General features: G+C 40.9%; 1 protein-coding gene across 1 annotated transcript; it reads right to left on the bottom strand.

Annotated features, from left to right (window-relative positions):
- Positions 1 to 10,645: 10,645 nt before the first annotated feature.
- Positions 10,646 to 15,107, bottom strand: LOC311115534 (ras-related protein Rab-26-like; the record flags this gene model as incomplete). The annotated part of the gene is made up of 5 exons (XM_084190687.1): positions 10,646 to 10,748; positions 10,925 to 11,001; positions 11,451 to 11,507; positions 13,264 to 13,329; positions 15,099 to 15,107. The coding sequence occupies 5 exons, from the start codon at positions 15,105 to 15,107 to the stop codon at positions 10,646 to 10,648; spliced, it is 312 nt and encodes a 103-aa protein (XP_084046813.1).
- Positions 15,108 to 15,635: the final 528 nt, after the last annotated feature.

Genomic DNA, 15,635 nt, shown 5'->3' with positions numbered 1-15,635 from the left:
ACCTTAAAATAAGGGAGAGGTTGTTTTTCTTTACCTTAAAATGAAAGAAAAATCACATGAAATAAATAATAATCTCCAGAAATGACTTTGTCAAAGCAACAAAATAACTAAGGCTTTACAATGATGGTGAAAACCTGGAGGAATTTTGTGGTTAAGTGGGTTAAAATCTTCCTAGAAGTAATACTAATAATAATAACTTAGTATAGCGCTTTTCAATACAAGTTACAAAGTGCTTCACAACATAAAATAATAAAATAAAAGTACTATCAAAGAAACGAGAAATGAAAAAAAATTCAAATTAAAGGCTATGCTCAAACCCTACACCCCAACCCGAGCACTCCGTTCTGCCAACTCTGGTGTCTTGGCCCTCCCACCCCCAGTCGAAGCTCTTCTCTGTCCAGGCATCCCAATGGTGGAACCAGCTTCCCCCAAAAGCTAGGACAGCAAAGTCCCTGCCCATCTTCCGAAAACATCTGAAATCCTGCCTCTTCAAACAGTATCTTAAAGCTTCCTTATTGAGGTAAAATGTACTTTCTATGCCTGTGATATGTGGTTGTCCCACCTAGCTATCTTAAGATGAACACACTAACTGTACGTCGCTCTGGATAAGAGTGTCTGCTAAATTACTAAAATGTAAATGTAAAATGTAAATCATATATTGAAAGCATACTGTACATTAAAAGTATCTTTATAAAAGTGTGTTTAGCATTGATATAAAAAGAGGCACTGAATCTGCAAGCCTGATCTCATCTACTGTAGCAGACCATTCCAAAGGGCCCTAATGGCAAATGCCTGGTCTTTAGTTTCAACCTAGACTTTGAAATGGTCAACAGCGCCCTGCCAGAGGATCTCAGGATGCGTCCTGGCTCGTAGGGAGATAAAATATCTGAGATATAGGATGGGGCTAAACCTTAAACGTGATTAATACATCTATTCCCAAAGTAACTGGTAGACAGCGAAGAGAAGCTAAAATAGGTGTGATATGGTTACATTTCCTGGTGCCTGTTAAAAGCTGAGATGAAGCATTTTCAACTAACTGTAGATGATGGAATGATTCTGACTGAGACAGGTATACAAATAGTTACAGTGATCTAGGCGTGAGGAAATTAAAGCATGTATACGTTTCTCCAGATCAATGACTGAGATAAAACTTGACTTTAGCATATTTCTTAGATGATAAAAGCAGGACTGGACAACCTTTTTAACATGCAACTCGAGGTTTAGGTCAGGGTCAAAGAAGACACCAAGGTTTCTGGCCATTTGCTTTACCTTTGTGGACAAATGGCCAACGTTATCTACAATCTGAATTAAAGCAAGGTGGGGACCAAATACAACCTCTGAAGGTGTCACAGCGGATGCACAGAGGGACATGCCAAAATGCTGAATTTTGGCACTTTAGCAAATCTTTATTCATATTAAACATCAGATTTATTGAATTGTACATGTGGTATATATTAAAGTGCACTTCACTTAATATAACAGGCTTTTAAAATTAAATATTGGTGCACTATTTCTACTCAACATATCAAAGGGACGCGAAAGGGACTCACTTCGTGGAACGGCCCTTATGATGGTCAGAAAGAAACTGGCCCCTTTCTACGGCAATGTTATTTACTGTTTATCCCTTTCAGTCATGCACACATGATATAAATTAGTGAATCTATCTTAGATCTTTGATTAGATTTGATTAGATCATAGTTCTATCTCATCCGATCACACACAGACTATACCATAAATGTCAGTGTATGACAGTTTGCGTCGATGCACAGTTGATATATAGTGTTGAGTAAACAAACAGAGAGAGAGCAAGAGAGAGGTAGAGAGAGGTAGAGAGAGGTAGAGAGAGACAAAGTAGTCACTAAAACACGTTCAGAAGTGTATTCTGTCCAGTTTCCACAGCCTTGACCTTATCCCCACTGGACGAGACAGAAGGACAGAAGACTGAATCCCTTTTGAAATTCAACCCTACAAAAACAACAGCAATGGTTTCAATGCAAACTGCTGTTTGTGCTCCTACAGTATATGACTTGACTGGCTGTTGTGAGAACAAATCAGCTATGGATACAAAGACTGTATAATTTGTGCAGGGTATTGAGATGCTCAATCGGTATCCATCTGTAATCATTTTAATCAAGAGTGAAATCTTATCTCATGAATCTAAAGTGCTTTAATTGTCCATGGAACTTAATTCCCTATTCATGCACTTTTCTCTCTACGCGTATTCTGACCTTGAATTTAGGCACGAGGTAATGCATGTTTCAGCCAGCTATTTATTTGGGGTGGCGATCAAAGAAATGAAGGTGTGGCGGAGGTGTGTCTACCAATTCTGACCTTGACTTATTTATTATTTATTATTATTCATAAATACTTTCCTACCCTAAATAATATACAAGATCAGAGTATTTTTTAAATCTGCCAATTGGTGCTGAAAAGTACATGGGCTTCTTTCATTGATCCCTAATATTCTGAACGGTTCGCTCCATATATTCTAGTGAGTCTGTTGAGAAAATTCAAATTAAAGGGACATCAAATTTAAAGGGATGGCTTTAGATAAATGTCCTGAAAACCCTATTGAAGGAAAACTCCACCAGAAAATCTGTTGGCCAGCAAGTGGAAGGGTTTTCAGCGGTTTAATTAAATGTATTCAGTGCACACAAGGGAAATACGCCTGCAAATCCCGTTATGCATCTGCATAAGGTAAGTCTGAATACCAACTACTGAGAAGTGCATAGGAAAGGCATGCCTAGGAAAGGCGTACATTTCCTAAGTCTGAATCAGGACCCATATGAGTAATGCATTCTCATAATCTCCAATTACTTATTGAATCATTGAACAGAGGGGATGGGCATTGAGGCTAACATAATGTATCTGACCTTTAACATTAGCTCGTTTTTTTCAGGTGAGTTCCTAATTCATAGAAAACCCTGAAAAACAGCTCTAGCTGTAAACCCACTTCTCTGCAGCTGGTTGAAGGACATATGAATGTTATGTAAATATGCATACAGTACATAGGTAATGGATGGAACTTTTTATGACTAAGCTTGAAATGTCGGTCATGGAGGAACGGATATAGGTGAACATGGGTGAATAGAAAACAAAGGTGAGGTAAGGTAAGGTTAAATGGTAGATTTGTGTCAGAAACCTGAGCTAAGCAGGCAGCTTTATAAAACATGATCATCAGTTAGCCTAGATAGATAGATACATGGAGATCTATCGCTTTCAACTCCAACTCAGTGACCTCAACTAATGACACATAGTGAGAGGGAGAGGTTGATGAATCCAAGATCTAGGGCAACAGAACTAGGTCTGGGGATCATGTGAGATTTTGGCCACTACGAAAAGAGAGGAAAAACAGACAACTTTCCCAACAAATCCCAAGTTTTGGTAGGCGGGGCTTAAAATGTGGGCAGGTGAAAAATAATCCCCTCTGAAACATGACAGACACAATGTTGATGCTAGATAGCTAGGCTAATTTTAGTCAAACCCAGTCAGTGGCACATGCAAACAACTCACTCGACACAAAAATTCATTGAAAATATTTTCCGCAAGCAACATCTAGCCAGGTACTAATTCTGGAGGTTAACTCCAGGGCAAAAACCAAAAACCCAATCGACGCTTGTATTACTAGCAGACTTGTATGTCAGAATATGTTAATATGGGAGGCAAAAGGCATACCTAGGGAGACGACTGATGACCAGATCCACTTGGTAGCCATTCAGCTATTTGACCGACGTGACACGTGACACCATGAGTCCTTCAGGATTAGGATGGTGCATGTGTGTGTGTGTACATTTGTGTACATGTGTGTACGTGTGTGTGCATGCATGGGTAGATTCGGAGGTAGCTTCTAAAGATGTGACCGTATACACACACACCATAGCTGTCGTATGCAAAGGACTGCTATCATCCTAGCTAATAAACAACCACCCCTCTTTAACGCAGATGGCATATTATTATTATTATTATGATTATGCCTTATAATTATGCTAAATATAACTCTAATTAGGTTTGAGCTATAAGACAACAAGATATGGCACTCAACCCTAATTGCTCACTTAACCCTTGCTTAAGCAAGGCACTTAACCCTAATTGCTCATGTAAGTCGCTCTGGATAAGAGCGTCTGCTAAATGACTAAAATTTAAAAATGTAAATATATGCAAAGTGCTGTATAGTGCGTAAGCACATTCAAATATCTGCTTGCGATTGCTGCATCCATTTATTTATTTTTTACTTTTAAATTAATTATTTACACCAATTGATTCTGGCAGAATATAACTTATAAATGCCTCGTGAGCTTAGTTCAATTGTTTTACCCCATAAGCACCCAAAATATAAGCCTGTTTTACTCAAAACATGGTTAAAACTATAATTGTTATCTCATGGAGGGTCAGTCCTTGCTTCCATAGCTCTGTCTATGAATTTGAGAGTGATTAAATTTCTCCAGCACCATCCCTCAACTATTTACCCTATATTCAACAATAATCTGAACCATGAGAAATTGTGTAATTATCAACAAATGAAGTCCCTGATCCACTTGATAGTCTGAAGTAGTTACAAAGTAACTATAGAATACAACTAATATATTGTTACATCGGCGGCCAGTAAAGGACATGGAGTAGCTGCCATCTGAAGTGAAGATTTGCACAATTGTGAAAACTCTGAATTCAAACAATACATTTAGATGAGCACAGGTGGAACCTTGAAGACAAGGCTATTACATTTGAGGCTTCAAGCAGTATACATTTTCCTCAAATATTCTCTCTCCCACTCTGGTCCTTTCTATGTTTCCCTCTTTCTTTCTTCCAAACTAAATCCTCATCATGTTAATCTTCACTTTGATTTAAATGTTTGCTTCCCTCTCCTGTTGTGCTCCCTCGCCCTTCTCCTCACTTCTCCTTCCTCTATTTCCCTTCTCTCCATTGAAGTGAAAAGTCAACTTAGTTTCTATTCCCCCCTGTCAAACCCATCATGTTTTTCTTAAATGTTCTTAATTTTACTTCCATCTCCTGCTAGCCTTTTATCATGTTCTGCTTCTCCTCCTCCTTTCTCCACTACCCCTCTTGTTTTATGCTTTTTCAGCTAGTTCTCCTGAGCTCCTATCATTCTTGCTGACTCATCTTCTGGCGGATTGGTCTGGGCTGTGGCCTATCAGGCCTAATCAGGCACTCAATAAGACACCCGAGGGGGGAAAGGTTCCTTATGTAACTAGGTCCTGCTGGCTAATTGGCTGGCCGGTGTGACGCCCATTCTACCCCCATGGCTATTTCCATCTCTGGGTCTGAGAGGTTGCTTTTTAAGATTTGGCATAGGAGGGAGGCACCTGTGGTGGCATTGCGTGTGTAAGGTGGATGGCAGAGAGGTTGGACAGCAATTTTACATCAACATCGATTTTCGTCAACACCCACTGATAACTCTAATGCTACAACCGCCGCGCACCACCTTGTATTGAGCTTCCTCACTCACCTCAGTGAAAAACGGCACTGTCCAATTTACAGTAGCTATTACAGTGAAAACATACCATGCTATTGTTTGAGGAGAGTGCACAACAACAAAAAATGTATCACGGCAACTGGTTTGATACATTCACATCTGAAGGTAAATAATGTACTTACATTCAGTCATCTTGAGGTAAAATGTAGCATAGTTTTGTTTGATATAATCCATTTTTATATTCAAATGTAGGAACTGGGTTCTACAGTTTGAACCCTTGCTGTCTCCACAACCACCACGCCCGGCCATCTAGATGTGTGAAAGTTAGTGTATAAGCTAATGATCCATCATGTATGATATTTCTGGGAGTGTGTAAACTTACATTTTCTATTACCATATTATTTTTGTATGTTCTCTGTAGTTATGTAGTTCTCTGTAGTGAAAATGTATCATATGACCAATTCGGCACATCTGGGCAGACTTGAAACAATATAGTCCAAAATAGTCCAAACACACTGCTGCTATCTAGTGGCCAAAATATAAATTGCGCCTAAACTGCAATATTATATTGTGGCCTTTCTCTTGCGTTTAAAAGATGATGGAACAAAAACATAAATAGAAAACTCATGTTTTTTTGATTATATTATCTTTTACCAGATCTACTGTGTTATATTCTCCTACATCAATTTCACATTTCCACAAACTTCAAAGTGTTTCCTTTCAAATGGTGTCAAGAATATGCATATCCTTGCTTCAGGTCCTGAGCTACAGGCAGTTAGAATTGGGTATGTCATTTTAGGCGAAAATTGAAAAAAAGTGTCAGAGGTTACGAGGTTAATGTGATTGTGTTAGTGTGGTGTTGGGCAGTGCAGTAGCAGTATGTAGCACGGGGGGAATTGCGACCTGAATTAAGCATGCGTAAATGGAACGTAATTCCCTTTTCATGTACCTTTCTCACTACGTGTATACTGACCTTGAACTTAAGCATGAGAATAACATGCTATTCACCCACTATTAGTTTTGGGTGAAGATCAAAGAAATGAAGGTGTGGCAGAGGTGTGTCTACAGATACACCGTATTCTGACCTTAACTTAATTACCTCATAATTCCACCACCTTTACCTGTGATGAAACAATGAATAAAGTCGAACAACCTGTCGGTTCAAAGTGGAACAACACCTACTTTATTTTTTCCAATAGAAATAACATCGTTCTCCATGCACTGTAATTTACAAATTGATAAGCACTATTGATAAGAGCTAGGTAAATGAGTAAGCTGTTTGGATAAGGGGATTGTAAATATCAATTACAATTGTTTTGTATCTATTTTACCATAAGATTGCTGGAGACAAATGTGAAATCAGTCACATGGCAGCAAATTGAAGCATATCAACATATCACCTTTTCCACAGTGAAGTTTATGAAATGCTGGCCTTATAACTTGCAGATATGAAATGTGGAGTCCCAAGCTACAGGCTTCTGTAGCCATGCACAAATGACAGCATAGCACCAAACCTACCGAGTTGATTTATGATTTCTAAATTGTTTTGATTATATGCCTGGACTTTTCACTGTATTTCTTTAGACAATTTGTATCGTGTTAAATATTAGCCACTATCTGTAGCCCCTGTCAGTTATACCAACATATAAAGAACAAAAATATAAACTCAACATGCAACAATTTCAAAGATTTTACTGAGTTACAGTTCATATAAGGAAATCAGTCAATTCAAATAAATTCATTAGGCCCTAATCTATGGATTTCACATGACTGGGCAGGGGTGCAGCCATGGGTGGGCCTGGGAGGGCATAGGCTCACCCACAAGGGAGCCAGGTCCACCCACTGGGGAGCCAGGCCTAGCCAATCAGAAAGGGCTTTATTACAGACAGAAATACATCAGCTGTCCGCGTGGCTGGTCTCAGATGATCCTGCAGGTGAAGAAGCCGGATGTGAAGGTCCTGGGCTGGCATGGTTACACGTGGTCTGCGGTTGTGAGGCTGGTTGGAGGAACTGCCAAATTCTCTAAAATGACGTTGGAGGTGGCTTATACATTTACATTATTTTGCAGACACTCTTATCCAGAGCAACTTCCAGTAAGTGAATACATTTTTCTTTTTTATACTGGAATCGAACCCACAACCCTGGCGTTGCAAATGCCATGCTCTACCAACTGAATTACATCCCTGCCGGCCATTCCCTCCCCTACCCTGGACGAAGCTGGGACAATTGTGTGCCACTGCATGAGTCTCCCAGTCGCGGCAGGCTACGACAGAGCCTGGATTCGAACCAATATCTCTAGTGGCACAGCTAGCACTGTGATGCAGTGCCTTAGACCACTGTGCCATTCGGGAGGACCTTATGGTAGAGAAATGAACATTCAATTCTCTGGCAACAGCTGTGGTGGACATTCTTGCAGTCAGCATGCCAATTGCACGCTCCCTCAAAACTTGAGACATCTGTGGCATTGTGCTGTGTGACAAAACTGCACATTTTAGAGTGGCCTTTTTTTGTCCCCAGTACAAGGTGCACCTGTGTAATGATCATGCGGTTTATCAGCTTCTTGATATGCCACACCTGTCAGGTGGATGGATTATCTTGTCAAAGGAGAAATGCTCACTAACAGGGATGTAAACAAATTTGTGCACAACATTTTACAGAAATAAGCTTTTTGTGCGTATGGAAAACTTTGGGGATCTTTTATTTCAGCTCATGATACATGGGACCAACACTTTACATGTTGCGTAAAAATTTTTGTTCAGTATACATTTCCTTACAGTTTACATTTCTTTCCTCTGTCATGTTCGTGTGGTTGTTCTCCTGAGGATCGCTAGCAATAGTGAATCATATTAGGCTAAGTAACATAGTGAATTAAATTAGGCTAACATATTTCAAGTAATAATTTGTAACATGTAACCTATTTTAATCATTATGGAACACAGACCATACATAGCAGTTTAAACCTGGAGCCTGGCACCCGGTTCACACGACTGGACCATTGTCATCACAGTTCCATGATGGTCCTCTGTAGCTCAGCTGGTAGAGCATGGCGCTTGTAACGCCAAGGTAGTGGGTTTGATCCTCGGGACCACCCATACACAAAAAAAATGTATGCACGCATGACTGTAAGTCGCTTTGGAAAAAAGCGTCTGCTAAATGATATATTATTATAGTAAGGATTATTAGGGAAGATTTATAGGACTACTGGTCAACACCTATTGTACACTTTTCTCACCTTTCAATATTTTATGGATTGAACAATTGAATATGGCAATTTTCAGGATGAATCATACCACTGTATTTTTTATTCACCGATATATTGTTTGTGAGTAAAGTCTCTCCAAACCTGTTTTTAATTATTATTCATAAATACTTTCATAACCCTAAATAATATATAAGATCAGAGCAGAGCCGACTCTATGGTGTAAAAAATCTACAATACAGAATCCATGTGTACGTGTGTGTAGAGTACGTGTTAGCGTGTGTATATGTATGCGTGCCTGTGTGTGTGTGTCTCTTCACAGTCCCCGCTGTTCGATAAGGTGTATTTTTATATTTGTTCAAATCTGATTCTACAGCTTGCATCAGTTACCTGATGTGGAATAGAGTTCCATGTAGCCATGGCGCTGTATAGGACTGTGCGCCTCCCATAGTCTGTTCTGGTGACCTCTGGTGGCATGTCTTGGTGGGTATGCATGCATCCATACATCATAATTCAATATTCCATCAAAATTCTTTCATCAACCATTATAGTATTTCAGTTAAACATGAACAAAAACCAGTATGAAACTCTATATAATTTACGTTAGGCAATTACATACATTTCTATTTATACATCCAGAATTATGAATCTAGTGAACTAAAAAGTGTTGTAAATTGATACGAAGGTCAGATTTGTGGAGTGCAACTCCTCAAAATACCACGGTCCTGACAAGAAAGATATTGAGAAATGATAACATTTCTGAAATAAAGTAGGTATACTGAACAACACTGTATTAAAATACAGGACAGAGGTTTTGCCTCTAGAATATCAATATAACATGATGTTATACACCCTGTACAACAGAAACACATACAACAACATTCAAACAAACCCTTTCATAGAGTGTTATGGCAGTCCATATTGATATTATAGTGCTTCAATACACATTTGAATTGCATAAGCAGCCCACAGTTTCTATTTCTGCTACTTTACTATCTCTAGATTTTCTACATCACTTGATGTCATTTTCAAATCGGCATCAACAAGACAACCATTTACAAGTAATGCAAACTATAAAGCTCCAGATTATACATTTCATTTAAATATATACACCACCTACATTCTTAGTAATATTGCACAAAATGACTACAGTGGATCATGAATGATGAATCCAAACGAGGAATTACAATGAGGAGACAGTGAAAGCTACAAATGGGGTTTAGAAACATTCACAGATGCAAGAAGAGGTGGGTCAGGAGGGAGCTGCAGTTGAGTGGGGGATGACTTGGATGAGGACCAGGGCTGGCTCCAGGCATAAGTGACATTGTGTCCTCGGCCCTGATGAAGAAACAAAATATCAACAGGAAGAGAAATCATCCGAGAAGGTGGATGATGACACAGAGGTACTCTAACTTGAAATACTCGACCGGTAACCTTAATATAGTGGGTGTAATTTGATAGGTTGATGTTTGATGTCTACTTTGTTTGATGGTCTTTACTGAATGAGTTTCACAAATAGGCTGACAGACTGTGATTCTTAATGTATCTATGCAATGAACTTGTGTCATCCTTTTGTCATACAGTAGGGGGCAGAAGACAATGCTAAATGTATCTACTCATACAACATACATTCACACCCACCACTGTTAAAACTTAAATGTATCACTCATACACATACTCATACATACAGTGCACTTGCACCAACATGCATGAGGAAAATGACACAGAAACACAAGTCAGAAGACATACCGGTAGACATACACACACCCACACACACACACCAGACACACCCACACACACACACCAGTGGAGGCTGCTGAGGGGAGAACGGCTCATAATAACGTTTGGAACAGAGCAAATGGAATGGCATCAAACAACATGGAAACCATGTGTTTGATGTATTTGATACCATTCCACCTATTCCGCTCCAGCCATTACCATGAGCCCGTCCTCCCCAATTAAGGTGTCACCAACCTCCTGTGACACATACATACACACACACTTAGAAGACAGGTTTATGAGTGGCAGCAGCCAGCACTATTCATCTCCTTGTTGACATAATCCTGAAGTTGAAACTTTGGTTCGTCAGGCTCCTTCATCGACCTGTGCTTCAGCTCTCTGAGAGAAAGACAGAGGGCGGAGACATAGGGAGATTCAATCTCACATAGCATTTTTACTGCAGAGGCTATCTTGATTCTGTGTTTTTATTTCATAATCACATGCATGACAAAACAAAAAGCATTGATTGACATGTCATCTCTAAAGAACGCAGCACTGGTAAACATCCTACTCACTTGGCCACAGCAGTGAATGCCAGCTCCACATTCAGGCCAGACTTAGCACTGGTCTCCATGAAGGGCACCCCAAACACCTGCACAGGGGAGAGCGAGAGTCCTCTAAGTTTTAGTGCATAAGGTACCTGGTGTGTGTGTGTGTGTGTGTGTGAGAGAGATATAGGAGGTTTCTCTGGAATTTTTTATATCGTTATTATTACACAGCCTGACAATAACAAGGGCATCGGACGTCCATCTCCCTTAAAACCATGTACAGTAATTTACTGTTTTAAGTCTGGGAACTCATCAGAGCGTACTGATGTTGCTAATTGAGTTAGCGAACACACTTCAGAGACTCCAAACAATAAAAACAGAAGGTGCTCCTATGAATACCTAATGAGAGAGATCAAGACACACCCAGACTGTTTTAGTGGGGATTCATGTGTCTGTGCGGACTAAAATAGATGGAAACCTGGACATCAAAAGGGTCAATACTGGGTGTGTGATTGGGAGTTTCTGTGTATTTTCTTTGTTCATTACAGCTCACCTTGGCCAGTTTCTCTCCCTCCTCTCTCTTCACCACTCTCTCGTGTGTCACATCAGCCTGTAAGAGATCACAAAAAGCTCCAGAAAACATGATCTTCTTTCATCTATTCTCTCTTTCATCATCTACTTACACTAACACAGTCCTCTGTTTTATTTTCTGCATGCAGTGACACAAATACAGTGCATTCGGAAAGTATTCAGAGCCCTTTGACTTTTGTTACGTTACAGCCTTATTCTAAATTTTTATTTATTTTTATAAACACACAATACCCCATAATGACAAAGCGAAAACAGGTTTTTAGAAATGTCATACAAAATAAAAAACAGAAATACCTTATTTACATAAGTATTCAGAACCTTTGCTATGAGACTCGAAATTGAGCTCAGGTGCATCCTGTTTCCATTGATCATCCTTGAGATGTTTCTACAACTTGATTGGAGTCCACCTGTGGTAAATTCAATTGATTGGACATGATTTGGAAAGGCACACACCTGTCTATATAAAGTCCCACAGTTGACAGTGCATGTCAGTGCAAAAACCAAGCCATGAGGTCGATGGAATTGTCTGTAGAGTTCCGAGACAGGATTGTGTCGAGGCACAGATCTGGGGAAAGGTACGAAAACATTTCTGCAGCATTGAAGGTCCCCAAGAATACAGTGGCCTCCATCATCTTAAATGAAAGAAGTTTGGAACCACCAAGACTCTTCCTAGAGCTGGCCAAACTGAGCAATCGGGGGAGAAGGGTCTTGGTCAGGGAGGTGACCAAGAACCCGATGGTCACTCTGACAGAGCTCCAGAGTTTCTCTGGGAGAACCTTCCAGAAGGACAACCATCTCTGCATCACTCCACCAATCAGGCCTTTATGGTAGAGTGGCCAGACAGAAGCCACTCCTCAGTAAAAGGCACATGACAGCCCACCTGGAGTTTGCCAAAAGGCACCTAAAGACTCTCAGACCATGAGAAACAAGATTATCTTGTCTGATGAAACCAAGATTGAACTCTTTGGCCTGAATGCCAAGTGTCACGTCTGGAGGAAACCTAGCATCATCTCTACGGTGAAGCATGGTGGTGGCAGTTTCATGCTGTGGGGATGTTTTTCAGCGGCTGGGACTGGGAGACTAGTCAGGATCGAGAGAAAATGAATGGAGCAATGTACAGAGATATCCTTGATGAAAACATGCTCCAGAGAGCTCAGGACCTTAGACTAGGGCAAAAGTTCAGCTTCCAACAGGACAACGACCCTAAGCACACAGCCAAGACAACGCAGGAGTGGCTTTGGGACAAGTCTCTGAATGTCCTTGAGTGGCCCAGCCAGAGCCTGGACTTGAACCTGATCGAACATCTCTGGAATGACCTGAAAATAGCTGTGCAGAGACGCTCCCCATCCAACCTGACATAGCTTGAGAGGATCTGCAGAGAAGAATGGGAGAAACTCCCCAAATACAGGTGTATCAAGCTTGTAGCGTCATACCCAAGAAGACTCGAGGCTGTATCGCTGCCAAAGGTGCTTCAACAAAGTCCTGAGTAAAGGGTCTATTTATTTTTTATAAATGTTGCTTTGTCATTATGAGGGGGAAAAACGATTTAATCAATTTTATAATTAAGGCTGCAACGTAACAAAATGTGGATAAAGTCAAGGGGTCTGAATACTTTCTGAATGCACCTCTTTCTTTCTCCCTTTCTCAATTCATAGTAATACACTCATCATCCATCCATCCATCCTTCCCTATCTACCTCTTTCTTCTCTCTCTCAATTCATAGTAATGCACTTATTATCCATCCATTAATCTGTCCTTCCAGTGGGAGGGCTGACCTTATTCCCCAGCAGCATTAGCACCACATCCTGCTGAGCGTACTCATGGATCTCTGTCAGCCATGCCTGGAGAGAGGAAAGGAGAGATGGAGAGACAGAGGGGTAGAGAGAGAGAGGGGGGCGGAGAGAGCGAGAAAGAGAGAGAGAAAGGGATACAAATAAAAAGGTTAGGAGCTGAGTATGGGAAAGTGACCTGGTGGAAGAGAAACTAAGGAACCAAGCAAGACAATAAGTTGAAAGAGAAGAGGAACAATGATCAGTCGAAGTAGCACAAGAAGTTGGAAGACAGGAATGATAGAAGAGCGGGGAGTACAACCTATTCATGCCAATGCTAATGAAACATACTGTATTGTTAGATGGTGTTCATCACCTGGAATCTCAGGGGAATCAATAACACAAAGAAACAGAAAAAAAGGCTAGAGAGTTTTAATGAGCCGACAAACAGTACTGAGCTTCAATGCAACATCCACAGAACCCAGAAACAAAGAACACTAGTTGTCACCCCTGTTCTCCGTTTGAGTAGTGCACTACTTCCATCTTCCTTTGTTCTCTCCCACAATCTGTCTTATTTTAATTATAGGTTAGTGGTCCCTGGCCTCCCTGTTAGCTCTTCTGGTTAAATAGAGGTTAGTGTCTCTGGGGAACCATGATAGATTTCATGAAGGAACCAGCCAAACACACTGTCATTACTCTTTCTATGAGTCCCACTGTTCACACCCCTCTCTCTCCATCATTTCATTATCTGTGCATTAGGATGGTCCACTCCATCTCCTCTCTCTCTCTTTCTTTCTCTCTATATCTATTTACTCTCTCTCCCTCTTGCACTCTCTCTCCCTCTTTCTCTCTATTAACTCTTTCTATCTCCTTCTAATCTGTCTCTCTCCACTAAGCAGCTCCACTCATCCATGCTTTATCTCCCTTGTTCCTCAGGACTAAACGCCCCTGGTCTTCCTACGATCTGATTGGGAGTCTCAGGTACACCTGAAAGCAGAAGCTCATGGGAAAACGCACTGGCAGACTGTTCCTGTAATTGGTTTTGATGGCAGGAGGCTGAATATAACCCTAATGAGAGGTAGGAGAGGGAGAGGAGAGGAAAGGGAGAGGAGAGGAAAGGGAGAGGAGATAAGAAGAGAAGAGAAGAGAAGAGAAGAGAAGAGAAGAGAAGAGAAGAGAAGAGAAGAGAAGAGAAGAGAAGAGAAGAGAAGAGAAGAGAAGAGAAGAGAAGAGAAGAGAAGAGAAGAGAAGAGAAGAGTGTGAACACATGAGCTAGCCATTTGTCCTGCTGTGCTGTGTCCTTCCCTGGCTGTTAGAGCAGAGCTCCATGTGTAAACTCCTGCTAATGATATCAGTTTTTCTCTGTCTCTGCTTATTTAATGACAAAGTTCTGGCCTACATTACTGTTTTTCATCAACCCACATAATAATGAGACATATTGTCAGTATGGTAATTACTGTCCATTAGGCCTAACTGTAGAGCTGTGGCAGAGTGCTCAGTGCTGGGAGGGAGGGTTGCTAGACAGCTTGTGTTTAGAGATTGTGCCCAAAGCTATCGTAGTGTGTCAGTTAAGTGCGTGTGTGTGTGCGGCCATGGCCGTGGCCGTGTGTGCGTGCATGTGCACGTGCAGCTTTAATTAACAGAAAGTAACAAACAAAAATCAACTAAAAATCAATTTGAAAGTCTGTTTGACTTCCAGCCCTCTCTTCCACCTCGCTCCTTGGTAGTCGCTGTCCTATCACTGTGATAAGGAGACCAAGAATGGATGAAGAAGGCCAGCTCTTCCTCTCTCTCAGCTGGAGTCACTCTCCTCTACACAATTAGCATCAAACCACGGTTACCCCGGTCATCGTGGCGGTGAGGGATGCAACCCTGTGAGCGAGAGACTCTAGCAAGGACTCTAAATAACATTTATACTACTTTAGGTGGTTCCTAAATGGACAGAACACCATGCTGTACATAGCCTATAGGGAAGGAATGGTATGTGTCAGGAAGGAATGGGATGTGTGGGATAACAAGCAGTGGTAGTTCCGGTGTTTGGGTTTTTCGTCACTGGTTATTTGGACAAACTACGATTTCGCAGATGTTAGCATCAATCGAATTTCTGAAGGGGAGGGGAAATTCGGCCCGTAACTTGCAAAGACAGAGGGTGGAGCTCCTCGTTCCGGTTTCACTCTTTGTTCTAGCATCTCTTGATCCCTTCTCTTAACACGGATGAAACCAGAACAATTACGCAAGACTTTAGTTCTGAGTTAACCAAGATTAGTCCACTAAAAACGAGGGCTCTTGGTTGGTTGCACTGATGTCCTTAACAGTGCATTAAAAAGAACATCTGAAGTGATATGCTGGTGAAATCTGCAAGGCACCAGAAATCAATG

Source organism: Coregonus lavaretus (genome assembly GCF_964263955.1).
Source record: "Coregonus lavaretus genome assembly, contig: HAP1_SCAFFOLD_878, whole genome shotgun sequence".
Lineage (NCBI taxonomy): Eukaryota > Metazoa > Chordata > Actinopteri > Salmoniformes > Salmonidae > Coregonus > Coregonus lavaretus.
This window is presented reverse-complemented; position numbering and strand designations above follow the sequence as displayed.